Source organism: Mustela erminea, chromosome 18 (assembly GCF_009829155.1).
Source record: "Mustela erminea isolate mMusErm1 chromosome 18, mMusErm1.Pri, whole genome shotgun sequence".
Lineage (NCBI taxonomy): Eukaryota > Metazoa > Chordata > Mammalia > Carnivora > Mustelidae > Mustela > Mustela erminea.
The window spans coordinates 28620637-28634866 of record NC_045631.1 but is presented as its reverse complement, the minus strand read 5'-3'; the positions used below and the strand labels follow the sequence as shown (position 1 = coordinate 28634866).

The 14230-nt window shown below is 39.9% G+C and overlaps 2 protein-coding genes and 1 long non-coding RNA gene across 4 annotated transcripts in view; 2 read left to right on the top strand and 1 right to left on the bottom strand.

Moving 5' to 3' along the window:
• The window catches only part of PRR11 (proline rich 11), a 20992-nt gene extending 15706 nt beyond the window's left edge, over positions 1–5286 (top strand). For both annotated transcript variants that reach the window (XM_032322424.1, XM_032322425.1), the window contains exons 8-10: positions 227–286; positions 376–472; positions 2930–5286. In XM_032322424.1, the coding sequence (XP_032178315.1) occupies positions 227–286; positions 376–472; positions 2930–2998 (226 nt within the window). In that variant the 3' untranslated portion in view covers positions 2999–5286. The remainder of the gene's footprint in view (positions 1–226; positions 287–375; positions 473–2929) is intronic.
• Positions 1–9386, bottom strand: part of LOC116578298 — a 21797-nt gene extending 12411 nt beyond the window's left edge. Inside the window, exons 1-3 of the long non-coding RNA XR_004280807.1 lie at positions 8889–9386; positions 2544–2685; positions 400–478 (exon numbers count right to left, since the gene is read on the bottom strand). This is a non-coding gene — a long non-coding RNA (uncharacterized LOC116578298). The remainder of the gene's footprint in view (positions 1–399; positions 479–2543; positions 2686–8888) is intronic.
• Positions 9345–14230, top strand: SMG8 (SMG8 nonsense mediated mRNA decay factor). The gene is made up of 4 exons (XM_032322411.1): positions 9345–11159; positions 11861–12006; positions 12474–13346; positions 13797–14230. Exons 1-4 carry the CDS (start codon positions 9401–9403, stop codon positions 13992–13994), a joined length of 2976 nt encoding a protein of 991 aa, XP_032178302.1. The 5' UTR covers positions 9345–9400; the 3' UTR covers positions 13995–14230.

Here is a 14230-nt window from a genome sequence, read left to right as displayed (position 1 = left end):
CTGCTATTTTTGTTTTTAAGTAGGCTCCACACCCAGCGTGGGGCTTGAACTCACAACTGTAAGATCAGGAGTCACACACACCCCTGGCTGAGCCAGCCAGGTGCCCCTCTGCTGATGTAACAAATAGAACCATTTTCTAGGACATTGCCTATGGAAACATCTGCTTTGCTTTGGGAAAGGGGATAAATTCTGGCAGGCTCTAACTTGTATATTTTTATTTCATCAGTACCCCTGGTAAAAGCCAGATAGACCTGCGGAAACTACTTAGAAAAGTTGATGTAGAGAGGTAATATGCTCTCTTATCTTTATCCTTTCTGAATCCATTTGAAAAGTTAGCATAAAACACAGCTTCTAATTTTTTCAATACCTTTGCAGAAGCCCAGGTGGAACCCCACTTACCAATAAAGAAAACATGGACACAGGAACTGGGCTTACTCCAGTAATGACTCGGGCCTTGAGGAGAAAGTTTCAGGTAAGCCTTTAGGGGAAACAAACAAACAAAAATATGGTTCCTTTTCTTCAAAATGATTTATTTAGAATCATACAATCTAAAGGATCTTTCTTATAATAATCTTTAAATGGTACCTACTGCTTTACAAAACAATTTCATATTTAGCCTTTATAAAATTCTGTGACCTAGCTAGCATTATCATCTCTACTTTTACCATGAATGTCTGGTTGTATTAATTCCTTTAGATAAGTATTTATTAAGCACTTCCTCTATGCCAGGCACTGTGCTGGGGATACAGTGGGATACAGTGCTGGGGATACCAGGGATACAGTGGTAAGCAAAAACAAACCTAACTTTATTGTCTTGGAGCTTTCAGCTTAGTGAGGAAAATAGACATTAGTCAAATAATCACATATTTGTATAATTCTACACTGAGCTAAGTACTATAAAGGAAAGGAATGGGGTTCTGTGGGAACCCACAGAGGAATTTTATCTAGCCTAAGGAATTCCTTAGGAGGTGATGAAGTGAGACTTGAAGGATGAATAGGCATTAACTGGGAAGGGTGCCTATGGGATGAGGGGATGGGCCCAGCATGGACGTTTGGGAGGAAAGAGCTCCAAGCAAAAAGAACAGCGTACATAAGGGTGTTGAGGTGGAGGGCACCTGACCTAACTGAGAAACTGAAAAGGAGCCGAAGTAGCTGTAAGAGAAAGCGAGTCTGACAGTGAAAAACAGTGATAAAGACGCAGATAGGGATCAGATCATGCACAGTTGATAGGAAAAGGTCTTGGCAGCTTTCTTCTTTGTCACCTACATGTATGACCCATACACCAAATTCTAGTATATCAGTGAAACCTGATGTGATTTCTTCCAAATCCTGTTTGTCTGTCATCTCCCTGTGTTCACCTTGTTCACTGGATCTATGGGGAATAGCCAACCGTCTGGCACTCCTACTAGAGTGCTGGGAAACAGGGCTTCTGGCCTCTTTGGCTACAAAACTTATATTTCCATTTCCCTCTGGTGATAGAGACACACCACAGACTTCACTGCTAACACTTTGCCAACCCAACACTGTCCCCTCTTTGTTTCCTTATTAAGAATCAGTGCCTTTGGAGCGCCTGGGTGGCTCAGTGGGTTAAAGCCTCTGCCTTCAGCTCGGGTCATGTTCCTGGGGTCCTGGGATCGAGCCCCGCATCGGGCTTTCTGCTCAGCGGGGAGCCTGCTTCCTCCTCTCTCTCTGCCTGCTTCTCTGCCTACTTGTGATCTCTGTCTGTCAAATGAATAAACAAAATCTTTTAAAAAATAAAAAAATTAAAAAATAAAAGAATCAGTGCCTTTTGCAGACAGTTTGGTTTCCCTCATGCCAATCACTATTTTGAGGTGTGGCCACATTTCTCTTTCCTCCTTTCGGAGCATCCAGTAGGGACCCTACCCCCAGATCACATTCCTTGGTGATACCACAAATTATGAAGGACTAAGCCCCTTCCTTTCTTTGTTCAGCTTCTTTTGTGTCCCTGCCCTACCCCATAATCACTATAATGAGTTGAGTAATGTGGAAACAAATGAAAATACGATAAAGAATAAGCACACATATTGAACAACAACATCAAACATCCCAGAAAGGTGGGGTGCCTGGGTGGCTCAGTGGGTTAAGCTTCTGCCTTCGGCTCAGGTCATGATCCCGGGGTCCTAGGATCGAACCCCACATCGGGCTCTCTGCTCATCAGGGAGCCTGTTTCCTCCTCTCTCTCTGCTTGCCTCTTGGCCTACTCGTGATCTCTGTCTGTCAAATAAATAAATAAAAATAAAAAAATTTTTTTTTTAAAATCCCAGAAAAGTATCTGCTGTATGAGCTGTTCACAAAATCCACTTAGTAGGAGGAAATTTTTAAAAAAGAAACTGTTGTTAGACATAAAATGACTCGTCCTCCTCCCCACCCCCCCACCCCCAGAACTTAGGTTTCCTTTTTCCTTTAAGTCTGAAGCAACTGTATTAGTTAGATTTTGCATTTGGTAACAAAATTTGCTTTTGCATTAGGTAACAAAAATCTGACCACTGTGGCTTAACAAAGCAGCACCTTATTTTTCTTACCTACATATTCCCTTGGGAAGTAGGCAGCCCATAACTGGTACAGTAGCTTCACCATGTCTTCACTGCTCTTCCATCCTTAATGTGTGGCTTTTATCCTCATGGTAAAGAATGCCTCCACCTCCTGAAGCCCGGTGCCCACATTCTAGGCAAGATAAGGAGAAAGGCAAAGGACAAAAGGGTGTGCTAGCTAAGCTACCCCTCACTTTATACAGGTGCTACCCAGAAACTTCTGATTATGTCAGAAAAACTGGGAAAAGTGGTTTTTAGAGTCTGGCTGCATTGCTGCCTGCATAAAATCTGGTTTCTATTAGTGAGGAAGGAGATCTGTGTTGGCCACATAATTCATATTATAATTGGGACCCTTTTTTTTTTTTTTTTTTCCATAGATGGCTCATCCTAGAAGCCCAACTCAAACTCTGCCACTTTCTACAAGCAGCTTTGATGAACAAAACTGATGCTAACTCTGCCTGATGCCACATGATGATCCATAAAACACACAGATAAAATCACCCCAATCCTTTTTTTTTAATGTAGTAGGGTTTATATAAATAATTATACTAATATATAATTCCATTTGAATTATATAATTTTGGGGAGCCACCCAGGTGCCCCAAAAATATGAGTTCTTGTTGTTCCTGTTTTATTCAAGGGAGTCTTTTCTATTTGAGTTTTCAACATTTTTTTACTTGGGAAATCTGTACAGTGCTTATGGTTAATATACACTTATTTTGCCTGGATTTATAAGTCCAAGAATTGTCCATACATACTGTGATATAAAGTGAGTATTTGGGTATTTTTTAGTTTGTGATCAATAAGAGAGCAGATAGGAAAATGCAGTCCCTAAAGTGATGTTTATCCGGGAATTACCCAATTTAGGTTGGAGAGGTCGTTCAGATTTAACTAGATAACAAGTTTATACTCAATAGATACAGTTTTGACGTTAAGAAAATAACCTGATTCCTTAAAAAATAAAATGAAATAACCCTGTTCCCATTCTTCTTGCATATTCTCAGGTAATTAAAAAGAAAAGTATTTCAGCCTATAAAGCTAATGCATTCTTCAGTAGGCGTTACAGACTTGATCAGTAAAAAAGAACCTCTAGATTTGATTTCTGTTTACTGTAAACAGTTAGGAGGTAAGAATGTCCCCTATTCCAACCCAATTATTTTCCAAATGGATTTGAAGCAAAATATCTAATGTAACCTTAAAAATGATAATGTACCATTTCTAGCAGCTAGAAAGGATCTTTAGGTAGTCATATCTAGATCGCTGAAGTCTGAGATATTCCTTTCTTCGACATTTTCTATCCACATTCATGCAGCTAATTATAAGTTTTATGAGGATCTCAACATGAACTGTGTATTTTCCAGAGTGGCCTGCCAAGGATTATCTGAAGTCCATAGCAGATCTTCTGTGAGACCTAATTCCTGTTCTCAACAGCCTATATCTTCAGGAACAGTAATAATACAAACCTCACTGGATTTTTGTTCTCTCCTGCCAGTCCGAGGTAGCCAGATTTAGCAGTAAATATACGATAGCCAGATTTGAATTTAAAAAAACTTTTAAATAGAAATACATCCTATTAAACAATGGGTAGGGGATTTTGTTGTTGTTGTTGTTTTAGTATGTCCCAAATATTACATGGGAGCTATATATTTATACTGAAAAAATTATTCACCATTTATCTGAAATTCAGCTTTAACAGGGCATTCTTTATCGTACCTGGTCACCCTATGGCTCAGTCCCCTACAAAGTTGCCAAGTATTTCTGGGAGCCCCCAGCTTGTCAGACATGTCTACTTAGCAGTGGACACAATTATAGCTTCAGCCAGGATCCCCATTACTATTATGTTAAGTATCACAGAGAATGGGAAACGCTCATCCGGGTGAGTTCCTGTGACTGAAAGTGCAGGATTAGCTTTGATCCCCTGCAGTTCCAAGAATAAGGACAGCAGCTGCTTGTGGATGGGAAACAAGGTGTTTCAGATCTTTACTGAACTTCCTAGCCTGACAGGAAGCAGCTACAGGGGCAATACTATTTTAGCGTAGGCTACAAAAGATATTTCAGTCATTTCCCAGAAATGCCTATATTTCCACAGACAAATACTGCTTTGAAATACCAAATAGAGTGTTGTGGAAAGTCACCAGACTGGAAAGCAGACCTTGGGACCATGTTTTCTTCTCATGAGACCCAAATTTCTGTCTACAGACACATCTATGAATGAAAATTAAACAGGTAATAAAGTTAAGAAACATACCTGCTTCTAATTTAAAACAAAACAAAACAAAGCCTGCTAGCTACATTTATATTATATAAGAATAAAAGGAATGATCTCTGAGAACAAAACATTTGAGTATTTGTAACGATGTTTTATGGAGCACTTACAATGCTTATGTTAATAAACCACCAGGTACTGTCTCAATTTAATTTAAATGATTTGATGATTTGATCATTCTTGTGGAATAAAGGTTCATTTAAAAATGCTATAGAAATCCTATATATAAACATTTATAAAGCTGCTATTGCCATTGTACCAGTATTAAAAATGTTTTCTACCTTGTTTTTTTACTAATTTTTATGACAGGTTTTATATTATACCATTTGAGAATCTTGTGAATGCTATGGCTTCTTTACACTGTTGCTATTTATAAACTTCCAATGTTTATTTTCAGACTGAGTAACAACCATACAATATAAACCCCACGGTCCACCTGATGATGTTTTAAAAATAAAAAGCAATTAAAAAACCTTTGGTTTTTTTCTTTAAATTTTTTTTTTGTAGAACAATAACATAGAAAAGTACATAATACACAAATTAATAAATCGTAAAGCAAATGCTCACGTAACCACAAAGAAAGAGACATTATAAATGTCTTTAGAAGTCCTGCCTGTCTCCCTCCCCTAACACAATCCCTTTACTCAAGAAGTAACTACTGATTTGCTTGTTATAATAAATATTTCCTTGTTTTTATCCTCTAAGTACAAGTAGACATCCCTAAATGCTATGATTTATTTTGCTTGCTTTTGAACTACACAAATAGAATCGTAAATTATGTATTTTGTTTCTGCCTTCTTTCTTTTTTTTTTTTTAAGATTTTATTTATTTACTTGACAGAGACAGAGAGATCACAAGTAGGCAGAGCAGCAGGCTGAGAGAGAGGGGGAAGCAGGCTCCCTGATGAGCAGAGCCCAATGCCTGGCTTGATCCCAGGACCCTAAGATCATGACCTGAGCTGAAGGCAGAGGCTTAACCCACTGAGCCACCCAGCTGTCCCCTACCTTCTTTCAATCAACATTTCTTTTTAGATTCAACCATGTTATGTAGTGATATAGATCACTTGTTTTATTGTGTGAATATAGTTATCACTCATTCTTTTTTTTTTTAAACTGTTTTGTTTTGGTTTAAGATTTATTTATTTATTTATTTATTTGACAGACAGAGATCACAAGTAGGCAGAGAGAGAGGGGAAAGCAGGTTCCCTGCCGAACAGAGAGCCCGATGTGGGGCTCGATCCCAGGACCCTGGGATCATGACCCGAGCCAAAGGCAGAGGCTTTAACCCACCTAGCCACCCAGCTGCCCCGTTATCACTCATTCTGTTGTTAATGGAAATTGGGATTGTTTATAATTTTTGGCTATTATGAACCATTATGAACATTCTTGAATAGGTACATATGTATAGGAATTACTCTACTGTGATATCTAGGAGTGGAACTGCTAGGTTGTAAAGCATGCCTCCTTTCTAGATACTGTCAAACTGGTCTTGCAAGTGGCTGTACCAATCCATGGTCCCCTCAGCAAAATATGAGTTTGGTTTTTTTTTTTTAAGATTTTATTTATTTATTTGACAGACAGAGATCACAAGTAGGCAGAGAGACAGGCAGAGAGAGAGGAGGAAGCAGGCTCCCCGCAGAGCAGAGAGCCGGATGTGGGGCTCAATCCCAGGACCCTGGGATCATGACCCAAGCCGAAGGCAGAGGATTTAACCCACTGAGCCACCCAGGGACCCCAAAATATGAGTTCTTGTTGTTCCTGTTTTATTCAAGGGAGTCTTTTCTATTTGAGTTTTCAACATTTTTTTACTTGGGAAATCTGTACAATGCTTATGGTTAATATACACTTATTTTGCCTGGATTTATAAGTCCAAGAATTGTTAAGATGATTTTATATCAGCAAAGTCACATACTAAACTGCAAATACTACACATGGTGAGGATCACAATATGATTTATATTGATAAAAGTAGAATTTCTCATTTTAGTTGGATTTTCAAAAAGAGATAGGATCTGGGGGCATCTGGGTGGCTCAATTGGTTATATATCTGTGTTTCACTCATGTCATGATCTCAGGGTCCTGGGATTGAGGCCTTCCTCTGGCTTCCTGCTCAGCTGGGAACCCTCTTCTCCCTCTCGCTCTACCCCTTCCCCCATGCTCTCTTTCTCTCTCTTTCAAATAAGTCAATAAAACCTTTTTTAAAAAAAGAGATAGGATCTGAACATGTAGAGAAAGAAACAAGTAAATGGTAAGTAGGCAAATTTTTTAATATGTATATGAAAGCAATTCCTTTTTTATTTTATTTTATTTATTTATTGGACAGAGAGAGAGCACAAGCAGGGGGAGCAGCAGGCAGAGGGAGAGGGAGGAAGCCTGACATGGGGCTCGATCCCAAGACCCCAGGATCATGACCTGAAGTGAAGACAGATGCTTAACTAACTGAGCCACCCAGGTGTCCCGACAAATTTTTTAAAAATATGTTTTTAAAAACCCACTCCTGGGGCACCTGGGTGGCTCAGTCGTTGGGTGTCTGTCTTTGGCTCAGGTCATGATCCCAGGGTCCTGGGGTTGAGCCTCACATCTAGCTCCCTGCTTGGCAGGAAGCCTGCTTCTCCCTCTCCCACTCCCTCTGCTTGCTTTCCCTCTCTTGCTATGTCTCTCTCTGTCAAATAAAATCTCAACAACAAAAACAAAAAATCCCACTCCCACTCCTTTTTGAGTTCTTTTTAGTAAATAAGGATTAGTTGAGAAGCCAAGTATAGCTTAATTTATTAAAAACACCACCACCATGGACTTAGGGTTCTATCCTTCCTTTGAAAATTAAATGAAATAATTCTTTCCCCCACCATAGTTTTATTTAGATATAATTGACATATAACATTGTATTAGTTTAAAGCATATAACATAATGATTTGATATGTGTATATACTGCAAAATTATTTCCATAATAAATAGATAAAGATAAAAGAGGATGAAAAGTACAGCACAGGAAATATAGTCAATAATATTATAATAAGTACAGTGACAGATGGTAACTACAGTTATCATGGTGACCATTTCATAATACATAATTTTTTATGTATTTTTGAATCACTATGATATACACCCGAAACCATACAATGTAATATTGTATGTCAACTCTACTTCAATATAAATAAATAAATAAAAACAATAAAGAGGATGTCTACCCAAAAACCTGCACACAGAAGTTCGTAGCAGCTTTACTAACAATTTACAAAACATGGAAGCAACTAAGATGTATTCTAGTAGGCAAAAGGATAAATAAATGGTGGTACATCTAGATAACAGAATATTATTCAACACTAAAAAGAAATGAGCTATCAAAGCATGAAAAGACACAGAGGAAACTTAAATACATATTACTAAGTGAAGAAGCCAATCTAAAAAGCTATGCATTGCATGAGTACAACTACAGGACACTGTGGAAAAGCCAAAACTTATGGAGACAATAAAAAGATCGGTGGTTGCTAGGGGTTGGAGAAAGGAAGAATGAATATGAGACACACAGAGGATATGGGGGGCAGTGAAACTATTATATGGGACACTGTAATGGTGAATACATGTCTTTATACATTTGTCCAAGCCCATAGAATGTACAACACCAAGAATAAACCCTAATGTTAGCTATCAATTTGGGGTTAATAACGATGTGTCAACCAATGTAGGTTCATAGATTGTAATATAGGTACTGTTTTGGAGCCAGATGTTGAGGGGGGGGGCAGGGAATGCGTTTGTCTTGGGGCAGAGGTTACAGTGGAACTTTCTGCTCAGTTTTGCTATGAACCTAAAACTCTTTTTTAAAAAAAGTCTATTTGAAAAGAAAAAGGAAAACAGGGAGTAAAGAAATGAAAGTGAACAAATTCTAATACGTTTTAAACATTTTACTATACATTTTAACATTTTGATATATATTCTTCCAAGAAGAAGAAATTATTTTTTTAAAGCTTGTACTCCATAAACCTTTCAAAATCACTGGACTTCTTTTCCACTGATGTGACTGAATTACATTTCTTTAGAAATAAGACAGAAGAAAGGAAATACGTTCACCTACCTTGCTTTGCCAGGTATCTCTAGAGCTGTGTTTCTCAAATTGTAACCTGTGTACAAATCATTAGGATTTAGTTGAAATGCATGTATGGATTCAGTAGGTCTGGGTTAGGGCCTGAGATTCTATCTACATTTTTAACTAGCTCCCACTGGGACCTGCAGGCTACACCTTCTGTAGCAAGGTTCTAGAGTTTAAACCGAACCACTTTTCTATTTTTGCAAGAGTCACTTGACCAGCTTCTTTTGCAGTGTTTTTGTATTCCTTGAACTGCAAAACTCTCTGTTTCCAATCGTCTTTTTGATCTCTCAATTCCTACAGCCTCGTCTTAATGCAAACCTTAAACAAGCTGGGGTATAGCAGTGGGGAAACCGCGAGGAACTAGGAGGAGCGGGAGGCGGAACCTAGAGCGAGAGGAAAGCAGGAAGTGAAGAAGCAGAGGAGGGATTTCGAGAGTGGACGTCAGCCGGTTGGGTTTTCAGGGCGGACCGGAAAGAGTGTAGAGACGTCTCAGCACCATGGCGGGTCCTGTCAGCTTGCGAGAGCTTCTAATGGGCGCTTCATCCTGGACCGGCTCTGAAAGTCCGGAGGGATCCTCTACAGAAGGGGGAGGGAGCGTGGCTGGCGGACCGGAGCCTCCTTGGCGAGAGGATGAGATCTGCGTGGTGGGAATCTTCGGCAAGACGGCTCTGCGACTGAATTCCGAGAAGTTCTCACTTGTGAATACGGTTTGCGACCGACAGGTCTTTCCCCTCTTTCGCCACCAAGATCCTGGGGACACGGGGCCTGGAATCAGGACCGAGGCTGGAGCCGTCGGGGAGGCTGGTGGAGCCGGAGACGCTGGGGCTGGGACGGGAGATTCGGTTCGGGGAGGTGTAGCTGCCGCTGAAGGTAACCGAACTGAGCCCGGCTCCCAGGACTACAGCCTTCTGCAGGCCTATTACAATCAGGAAAGCAAAGTTCTTTATCTTCTTCTCACTTCCATCTGTGACAATTCGCAGCTTCTTCGGGCTTGTCGTGCCCTTCAGAGCGGGGAAGCTGGAGGTGGCCTCTCTTTACCTCATGCAGAAGCGCACGAATTCTGGAAGCATCAAGAGAAGCTGCAGTGTCTCAGTCTCCTTTACCTTTTCTCCGTCTGTCACATCCTGCTTCTGGTCCATCCTACTTGTTCCTTTGACATCACTTACGATCGAGTATTCAGAGCCCTGGATGGACTGAGACAGAAAGTACTGCCCCTTCTCAAAACAGCCATTAAGGATTGTCCAGTTGGCAAAGACTGGAAGCTAAACTGCCGACCTTGCCCACCTAGACTCCTTTTCCTCTTTCAACTCAATGGAGCCCTCAAGGTGGAACCCCCTCGGAGCCAAGACCCAGCTCATCCAGACAAGCCCAAGAAGCATTCTCCCAAAAGGAGACTGCAACATGCCCTGGAGGACCAGATCTATAGAATCTTTAGGAAGAGTCGTGTCTTGACTAATCAGAGTATCAATTGCCTATTTACTGTGCCTGCCAACCAAGCTTTTGTGTACATAGTTCCGGGTAGCCAAGAGGAGGACCCAGTAGGCATGTTGCTCGACCAACTCAGGAGTCATTGTACTGTGAAGGACCCAGAATCTTTGCTGGTGCCTGCACCCCTTTCTGGGCCCAGGCGATACCAGGTGATGAGGCAGCATAGCCGACAGCAGCTATCTTTTCACATTGACAGCAGCAGTTCCAGTTCTTCTGGGCAGTTAGTGGATTTTACCCTTCGGGAATTTCTATGGCAGCATGTGGAGCTAGTCCTAAGCAAGAAAGGTTTTGATGACAGTGTGGGCAGGAACCCACAGCCTTCCCATTTTGAACTTCCCACTTACCAGAAGTGGATCTCAGCAGCTTCAAAACTGTATGAAGTAGCTATTGATGGGAAAGAGGAGGACCCGGGGTCTCCCACTGGGGAGCTAACATCTAAGATTTTAAGCAGTATTAAAGTCTTGGAAGGGTTTTTGGATATTGACACCAAATTCTCAGAAAACCGGTGCCAAAAAGCTTTACCCATGGCCCATAGTGCTTATCAGTCAAATTTGCCTCATAATTACACAATGACTGTCCATAAAAATCAGCTTGCTCAGGCTCTTCGAGTGTATAGTCAACATGCCAGGGGTCCTGCCTTTCACAAATATGCCATGCAGTTACACGAAGACTGCTACAAGTTTTGGAGCAATGGCCATCAGCTCTGTGAGGAGAGGAGTTTAACTGATCAACACTGTGTACACAAATTTCACTCATTACCTAAATCAGGTAGCTAAAATTTTCTCAGCATTTTGAAGTCAGAACTGAGCTGTGTTTTTATTCTTGGGTTTTTTTAAAATTACTATTTTTAAGTAATCTCTTTGCCCATTGTGGGGCTCAAACTCATGACCCTGAAATCAAGAGAGAGTTGCATACTTTATTGGCTGAGCCAGCCAGTCACCCCTATATTTGTGTTTTAAGAGAGGCTATTCGCTAGTTCTGATGTTTTTTTAAAAAGGCCCTATAGAAATTCAGTTGCATCAAATTTAAGTTTTCTCTCCTGCTGTAAAAAGAAAATGACATCTATGGCTACTAATTATTTTCTGTATTTAAAGGATGAACCATAGGGAATTAGTAAATGATAACTGTTAATACAGATTTTCAAAAGTTTTGTATTAACATTTTTATCTTGGAGTTTTTGTTGAGCTAAAAGGAATACAATGAAATGTATTCACACCATGATGATGATAAAATTGTCTTAGAAAACCTAAGACTTCAGATTGAAAATATCCTTTTTTGTTTCTTCATTTGCTTTTTCTGCTGTGTATATTTAGTCAAGATTTTGTGTTTTTACTGGGTGTTTTTTATTTTTCCTTCTCATTTCCAAAACACTGTTTGGAGAAATTTTGAAGTTAAATGCTATAGAATATAAAATAAATTTGACTCTTCATTGTATGTGTGAAGTTAATAGTGAGTGTTGTGTTTTCCAGGAGAAAAACCAGAAGCCGATAGGAATCCTCCCGTGCTGTATCACAATAGCCGAGCTCGATCTACTGGTGCCTGTAACTGTGGAAGGAAACAGGCACCTCGAGATGATCCCTTTGATATCAAGGCAGCTAACTATGACTTTTATCAGGTAGACTCTAAATTTTTTCTTCCTCTCTTTCCTCCCTTTGGTGTGTGTGTTAACTACCATTTAAGTAAAAGTACATATTTTCAGAAGCAAAGTATGTAGAAAAGTAAATGTGACTGGAGTATGCTCTATAGACAAGGAAAAGTTCTTTTTATTACTTACTTGCTTACCCATTAATTGCTAATCTTGTTTTTTAGAGTGAAGAATGTGTTACTTATTTTTTAAAAGATTTTATTTATTTATTTGAGAGTGTGGTAGTGAGAGAGCACGAGTGAGGGGTGAGAAGAGGGAGAAGCAAGCTTCCCACTGGGCAGGGAGCCTGAAGTGGGGCTTGATCCCAGGACCCCCAGATCCTGATCTGAGCAAAAGGCAGCTGCTTAACCCATTGAGCCACCCAGGTGCCCAGAGTGTGTTATTTTAAATGAAGAGTTCACAAGGTTGTTTATTTTATTTTGTTTCTTCCTCTATAGCTTCTGGAAGAAAAATGTTGTGGAAAATTGGATCATATCAATTTCCCAGTATTTGAACCAAGTACACCAGATCCTGCTCCTGCCAAAAATGAATCTTCTCCTGCCCCTCCAGATGCAGATGCTGATAAACTTAAAGAAAAAGAACCTCAAACCCAAGGAGAGAGCACAAGCCTGAGTTTAGCTTTGAGTTTAGGCCAGTCCACAGATAGTTTAGGTACCTATCCAGCTGATCCACAAGCAGGAGGAGATAATCCAGAAGTTCATGGTCAAGGAGAAGTAAAAACTGAGAAGAGACCAAATTTAGTTGATAGACAGGCATCCACAGTTGAGTATCTCCCAGGCATGCTACATTCAAATTGTCCTAAAGGTCTCCTACCCAAATTCTCCAGTTGGTCATTGGTTAAGCTAGGCCCTGCTAAGTCTTATAACTTTCATACAGGTTTAGACCAACAGGGCTTTATTCCAGGAACAAACTATCTTATGCCTTGGGACATTGTCATCAGGACTAGAGCCGAGGATGAAGGAGACTTAGACACAAATTCTTGGCCTGCTCCAAATAAAGCTATTCCTGGAAAGAGAAGTGCAGTTGTAATGGGAAGAGGAAGACGGAGAGATGACATAGCTCGAGCATTTGTGGGCTTTGAGTATGAAGACTCTAGAGGTCGGAGATTTATGTGCTCAGGACCTGACAAAGTAATGAAAGTAATGGGAAGTGGGCCAAAGGAGTCTGCTTTAAAAGCCTTGAATAGTGATATGCCCTTATATATTCTGTCATCATCTCAGGGTAGAGGGCTAAAACCACATTATGCTCAACTTATGAGGCTTTTTGTTGTAGTTCCCGATGCTCCTTTGCAGATAATATTAATGCCCCAGGTAAGAAATACGACCTTTTCCATCCTCAAATAAAAAATGCTGATGCTTGTTTTGTCCTTTAGAAGTGCAGGATAATACCAAAGTAATTATTTCATTAAACAGTTTTAAATTTTAAATACCTTTTCAACCTAATATTCTAGTTCTTGAAAAAAAATCATGTGTTAATCAGTTCACACTATCAACTCACATTGTATAGTTTAAAGGCAGAACTTGAAGTTAAAAATCTGTAGAAAAGTAGGATAATACTTGAGACCAATAATGTAATATTGAATATGATTAGAGTTAGGAGCATATCCATTATCTCCTTAATCTTATATGGTCTTAATGGTCTTATCCATTATCTCCTTAAATCTTATATGGTCTTTGGACCTGTTGTTTGTTTAGGCATTTACCTTTCAAGTGTTTCTTATTGAAAAATGTAAAAATAAGTTCATTACCTTTATTTTTCAGGTTCAGCCAGGCCCACCACCGTGTCCAGTATTCTACCCAGAGAAACAAGAAATCACTCTCCCACCAGATGGCCTCTGGGTTTTGAGATTTCCTTATGCCTATGTGACTGAGAGAGGACCTTGTTTCCCTCCTAAGGAAAACGTGCAGTTAATGAGTTACAAGGTGCTCCGTGGAGTTCTTAAAGCAGTAACACAATGAGCGTTTTACAGCCAGTTCAATCTTAAAGCTGGTGTTTGGTTTTGCTATGTGCTGGGGAGGGGGGTTGTTTTTGGTACATGTGTGCTGTATTTTCTTGAATCCAAAATGTGCTTTGGTTACAGGTGTTCAGTATTGGGACAATAGTTGTTCCACTATTTCATAAATTGATATTTATTGTAAGTGGACCTACAGCTTGCTAATAAACATTGGTTCTTCTAGAAAAGGACATAAAAATA

Coding starts and splice junctions, on each gene's coding strand:
- SMG8 (XM_032322411.1), top strand. CDS start 9,401: ATGGCGGGTCCTGTCAGCTTGCGAGAGCTTCTAATGGGCGCTTCATCC. Junction 11,160..11,860: donor TCACTCATTACCTAAATCAG/GTAGCTAAAATT, acceptor TGTGTTTTCCAG/GAGAAAAACCAGAAGCCGAT. Junction 13,347..13,796: donor AGATAATATTAATGCCCCAG/GTAAGAAATACG, acceptor TTTATTTTTCAG/GTTCAGCCAGGCCCACCACC.